This window comes from Cebus imitator, unplaced genomic scaffold (genome assembly GCF_001604975.1).
Source record: "Cebus imitator isolate Cc_AM_T3 unplaced genomic scaffold, Cebus_imitator-1.0 Scaffold705, whole genome shotgun sequence".
In the NCBI taxonomy this organism is placed as follows: Eukaryota; Metazoa; Chordata; class Mammalia; order Primates; family Cebidae; genus Cebus; species Cebus imitator.
In genome coordinates, this window is record NW_016108020.1 from 91,685 (window position 1) to 98,162 (window position 6,478).

Sequence of the window (6,478 nt, forward strand, 5' to 3'; positions counted from 1 at the left end):
ATTCTCCTGCCTCAGCCTCCCTAGTAGCTGAGATTACAGGTATGTACCACCACACCCAGCTAATTTTTTTTAGTACTTTTAGTAGAGACAGGGTTTCACCATGTTGGCCAGGCTGGTCTTAAACCTCCTGACCAGGTAATCTGCCTGCCTCTGCTGGGATTACAGGCGTAAGCCACTGCACCCAGCCAAAACAAAGATTTTGAGGCCCTTCTATAATTTTGAATGTTATGTTTGATGCTCTATTCCTTTGTCCTTATCAAAATCCACTGTCAAGTACGTAATAAATGACAATTTTGTTATAAACATTTAGAATTAACTAGGGGTTATCTTTTATCTTGCTAATGAATGACCTTGAATTCTCAGAACAGCCGAGAAAATCCTTTTGTTTCTGTTTGTTAGGAGCTGGACACTGAAACCTTGGGTACCTGCATAGATTTCCAGGTTGTGCCAGGCTGTGGTATTAGCTGTAAAGTCACAAATATTGAAGGCTTGCTACATAAGGATAACTGGAAGATAGAGGACAATAATATTAAAAATGCATCCCTGGTTCAAATTGATGCCAGTAATGAACAGTCATCAACTTCGTCTTCCATGATTATTGATGCCCAGATCTCAAGTAAGCTAATTTTCTTTGTAGTACCAAGTTTGGGGCAGTTATAGACAGATGGCTAACTTTATAACCCTGAACTATTTTATAAGAAACAAAAATTGGCATCATAATTTCATTCCCTCAAATCAGCATTACCCTATGCCTTCTTATCATTTCATTCAAGTTAGTTGAGAACGTTTCCCAACTGTGCTCATTGACACCACCATAGGGTGATGAGGTCTAGCTTTAGCTGATCATCCATGATCATTCTTTTCTCACTACAATTACTCCAGCCCTTTTCTATCTTTCACAAGATCCTGTGACTCCTGTGTCACCTCTGTAAATTGTCTTATTTTTTATATAGAAAATTGTAGTTCTGCTGGGCATAGTGGCTCACGCCTGTAATTCCAGCACTTTGGGAGACTGAAGTGGGTGTATCATGAAGTCAGGAGTTCGATACCAGCCTGGCCAACATCACCATCTCTACTAAAAATACAACAATTAGCTGGGTGTGGTGGTCCGCACCTGCATTCCCAGCTACGCAGGAGGCTGAGGCAGGAGAATCGCTTGAACCTGGAAGGCGGAGGTTGCAGTGAGCTGAGATCGCACCACTGCACTCCAGCTTGGGTGACAGAACGAGACTTCATCTCAAAAAACAAAACAAAATTATGGTTCTTGGGTGTGTGTTCTTACATTTTTTTGCCCAGAATCATTTCCTTTTTCAGGGAAGGAATGATTCATCTTGCCTAATGAACCTCTTCATCAAGATCCCACCCTCTCTTGATTCATCAGGGACATCGCTCTTTCTGTTATGTCCCCTTGCTTCTTTATTTTTCATCTCTTTCTGTTTTAGCTTTTTCTCCTAAACCTGTAAACATTTCTTCCATCAAAATCACTATATTCCCATCTAGATTTTGTCTTTTCCCATCTATATTCTCATATAGATTCTGTCTTTTTCTCTTATATCCAAGTTCTAGAAAGGGTAATCTAGGCTTGTTGAATTTTACTCTACAGACATGCCTCAGTTCATTCCAGTCTGACTTCTCCCACATCCATACTCTGAATACTGAATCCATTATTTCTAAGTTAACTGATGACCATGGACCTCAGTGCTCTCTCCAGTGGTCAATTTTCAGTCATCATCCTGCAAGACCTCATTAAGATATTTGACAATATTGACCATTCCTTCCTTCCTAAAGGATGATTCCATGACCCTGTTTTCTCTAGATTCTTCTCTCACCTCCCTGGCTGTTCCTTTTTTTTTTTCTGAGAGAGAGTCTTGCTTTGTCACCAGGCTGGAGTGTAGTAGTGCAATCTCAGCTCACTGCAACCTCCACCTCCTAGGTTGAAGCAATTCTCCTGCCTCAGCCTCCCAAGAAGCTGGGAATACAGGCGCGTGCCACCACGCCTGGCTAATTTTTTGCATTTTTAGTAGAGACAGGGTTTCACCATGTTAGCCAGGCTGGTCTTGAACTCTTGACCTAAAGTGATCCACCTACCTCAGCCTCTCAAAGTGCTGGGATTACAGGCGTAAGCCACCGCGCCCCTGGCTGTTCCTTTTAATTGTCCTTTGATTCCTCATTTCTCCTACCCTCAAATGTTGGTTGTTGTCAGGGTTTTGTTCTTTGTCTTTTTCTCATTTTATAATACATACTCTCTCTGTACAATCTTATTCGTGCCCATCACTTATTCTACCACCCACAGCTCTCCACTACCACTCCAAAATTCATATCTTTAGCCACGTCCTGTTTCCTTGGCTCCATGCCGATATATCCATCTGCTCCCAAAACATGATCTACCCACCTAAGTGTTCCAACACCTTCCTCCCAATTTGTGCCTGAGTGATTTTGCTAACATGGCAAATCTAAACATCATTTTCTAACCAACACCTTTTATTACAGTGGTTTATAAGCTGTTTTTGAGCCATAGGCCTTTGGAGGAGTATGATGAAAGCTATGGGCCCACCCCTCAGAAAATTTTTGTTTCAAGAGATTCACATGTATCCTGAAACCCATCCACAGGTGTCTGCTAAGGATCCCAGCTTTAATGGTGGTTCTCTGTCTCCTACTGGACAAAGGCCAGTCTCTCTGGACTTTAAGATCTGTTCCCCATGATATGTCTCCTGCCTCCCTGCATCACTCATCTTGTCTTTTTTCACTACCGCATACGTACTCCATGTTCCATCCCAACCTAACTACTTACAGTTCTTCCTTATAACATGTCATTTACTGCTTATTAGATCATTTCATTTACCGTTTTCTCTATTTAATGCTCTTGTTCACAAATGGCATCTACCTGGTGAACTTATCTTTCAAGACCCAGCTTATATCTCTCTTCAGTGACACCTTCAGTGACTGACATATATTGGCAGAGGTATTTGCTCTTCGTCCTGAATCATAACTGTACTTAATCTCTGTTATTGTACTAGGATAGTGTGTGATAATTGTTTATTTACCTGCCTGTTTCTACTAGTCTGTGACTTCTTTATTATCTATCTATGAACTTCTAGTATCACGCACACTGACAAATAGGAAATTCATTTAACAGCTTTTATTGAGCACCTACTATGTGTCATGCACTGTTCAAGGCACTAAAGAATCAGCAGTAAAAAAGATAAACTAAGTTCTTATTTCATGGAGCTTACATTTTTGGTGGAAGAACGCAAGAGAATGAGCAAATAAGAAAATATATGTCCAATGGAGATAGTGCTATGGAGAAAAATTAAGTGGGGCAAGGGGTATAGGGGTGCTAGGATTAGTGGGTTCTGTTTCACATAGGGTGATCAGGGTAGACCTCACTGAGAAGGTAGTGTTTGAAAAAAGACCTGAGCGGATGAGAGAAAAAGCTATGTGGATTTCTGTGGCAAGAATATTCCAGGCAGGAGAAATAGTAAGTACCAAAGCCGTGAGTCAGGAGTGTGCTTGACTTGTTTGAGGAATGCAAAGGAGAACATTGTGGCAATCGCAGAGTAAATGGGTGGGCAAGGGGTATCAGACAAGGTCAGAGAGGTGGTTTGGGACTAGATATGTAAGAACAAAATCAATCTGATGGTTTTGAGTAGAGAGGGAACAAAATCTGACTTAATATTTTAAAAGTAAGTCAGGCGCGGTGACTCACGCCTGTAATCCCAGCACTTTGGGAGGCTGAGGCGGGTGGATCACTTGAGGTTAGGAGTTCGAAGCCAGCCTGGCCAATATGGTGAAACCCCATCTCTACTCAAAATACAAAAATTAGTCAGGCATGGTGGCAGGCACTTATAATCCCAGCCACTCGTGAGGCTGAGGCAGGAGAATTGCTTGAACCCAGAAGGCGAAGGTTGCAGTGAGCCAAGATCGCACCACTGCACTCCAGCCCGGGCAACAGAGCAAGACTCTATCTCAAAAAAAAATTTTTTTTAAAAGTATTACTCTGGCTGCTCTGGCAAAAATACACTGTGGTGATGTGGGGCAAGGGCAGAAGTAGGGAGATGAGTTGGTGAATGTTGTCATAATCGAGGTGAAATGTAACGGTAGCTTGGACCAGTATAGTACAGGTAGTAAGAAGTGGTAGAATTCTAGATGTGTCTTGAAGGGAGAGTCACAGATTTTTCTCATGGGTTGTATATATATGGCATATCAGAGAAACAGGAGTCAAGAATTATGCCAAGGTTTGTAGACTAAGCAGTTAGAAGGATGGAGTTATCATTTAAATAAGATGGGGGAAGACCACAGGAGGGACAGTATTGGGAAAAAGATCAGGAGTTCAGTTTTGTACATGTTAAGTTTGAGTACCTATTAGAGATATCCCAAGTGGAGATATCATATAAATGGAAATATCAAGTAAGCAGTTGGCTACATAAGTTTGGAGTTCCAGGAAACAAAATGGGTCAGAGAGATAGATGTGAGAGTCCTCTGCTTATAGATCTGTGGTGTCTGGTAAAACAGCCACTAATTACATGTGACTATTTAAATTCACTTAAATTTAATTTGAAATTTATCTTTCAGTCATACTAGCCCCATTTTAGTACTCAATAGTCACATCTGTGTGTTAGTGGCTATTGCCTTAAATATAGCGGATATAGAACATTTCCAATATCACAGAAAGCTCTCTTGGACGACAGTGGTATAGATGGTATTTAAAGCCATGAGACTGGGTAAGAACCCCAAGGTGCAAGAGTAGATAAAGGGAAAGAAAGAGTTAAGTACTGAATCCTGCAACACTACAAATTAAGAAGTTAGGGAGATAAAGGGGGATGGGCAAAGAAGGTCAGAAATGGCCAATGAGGAGGTAACCGCTAAGAATGTGGTATCCTAGAAACCAAATGAAGGAAATATTTGCAGGAGGGCATGAACAGCTGTGTTAAATTCTGCTAATTGGACAAGTAAGCTGAGGACTGAGAATTAACTATTAGGATTACTAAAGTAAAGGTCACTGACTGTGTAATAATTAATTGGAGTACTAGAGTCAAAAGCCTTATTGGGGTAGGTTCATAAGATAATGGGAAGATATGAATTGGAGACAGCCAATAGAGATACTTTTGGGAAGTTTTGCTATGTACGGAAGCAGATAAATGTGGTATCTAGAGAGGTGTGTGAGATCAAGAGAGTTTTTTTTTTTTTTTCTAAAGTTAGGACAATGTATAGCAGAGATAGAAAAGTTGTGCAGGAGGGGGCAGGGAGAATTGTTGGAGAGATGTTCTAGAATAGGGAAAGAAGGGGGTCTAGTACACAAGTAGAAAGGTTGGCCTTAAATTAGGAGCAGAATCAGTTTATAATAACAGAAGGGAAGCTAGATACACAGACTCAAGAGGCACAGGTAGTTGAGTGGATGTGGCAATGAGAGCTATGGAAGTTCTTTGCTGATTGCTTCTATTTTCTTTCTGAAGTAGGAAGCAGAGTCATCATCTGGTATTAGGATGGGGCAGGAGAAGTTGGAGATTTGAAGGGAGATGAGAAGGTATGAAATAACCATCTAGAAGAAATGGAGAATGAATGGACTAGAAAAATATAGTCAAGTTTCCAGATAGCACTAAGGGCCCACTTAAAGAAAATGAGATGTCAGCATGATTATACATTTTCATCCAGCCACATTCAGCTACTGATGCACAATAAGTATTTTTTAATTTGATTGAATTTCTATGGAAGGTTAAAGGAAAAGCCTCACCAATAAAGTTAAGATTTGAACTGGCTCTTGAAGAATGTGATAGAGTTTGGTATCTGGAGAGGAGGAATAAGAACATTTCAGATGAAGACAGCAATGTATGCGGAAGCCCAGAGGCATGGAAGAACAGAATATGTTCTTAGAAAATTTGAACATCACTGTTGCAGGCTATGTTCTACAAAAAATACAATATAGTGACTGTGTAAGGTTAGACAGGAATAACTTGCTTCATAGGTTTTTATAAAGATTAATTGAAATCACTAAATGTTATTTCTATGCTTACTTTCAGATGCTCTTAATACTCAGCAGTATAAAGTCCTCATTGGTAACCGGGAGTGGATGATTAGAAATGGTCTGGTCATTAATAACTATGTAGATGACTTCATGACTGAACATGAGAGAAAAGGTCGAACTGCTGTATTAGTAGCAGTTGATGGTAAGGTTTTCCATAAGTATGATATGACTCAGTATTATGATCTGTTATTGTCATATTAATTTATATATTTTTGAGAGACCTCTGAACTATGAGGGTTATTCAAAAGCATCTTGAATGCAAAATGAAAATGCCAACAACACATGATTATTATTGATTAATTTAAAATTCTCTCACATTTGCCTGCCCATGTTACTTTCTTCCCTGGCCTGTGTTTTAAAGCTAATCAAGGATTTTTTAAAACCTAAAAATAACAGTAAAATAATAGCAAAGTAAAATAATATTCATAATCGCATCATCCATCAGGGTTTTTTTTG

The 6,478-nt window shown here is 39.9% G+C and overlaps 1 protein-coding gene across 2 annotated transcripts in view; it reads left to right on the top strand.

Annotated features, from left to right (window-relative positions):
• ATP7A (ATPase copper transporting alpha) overlaps window positions 1-6,478 on the top strand; it is an 81,965-nt gene that overhangs the window by 71,384 nt on the left and 4,103 nt on the right. The window contains exons 18-19 of one of the 2 annotated variants that reach the window (XM_017518819.2): window positions 400-616; window positions 6,018-6,164. In XM_017518819.2, the coding sequence (XP_017374308.1) occupies window positions 400-616; window positions 6,018-6,164 (364 nt within the window). Of the gene's footprint in view, window positions 1-399; window positions 617-6,017; window positions 6,165-6,478 lie in introns of those variants that run through there. The other variant, XM_017518820.2, reaches the window with a different exon arrangement.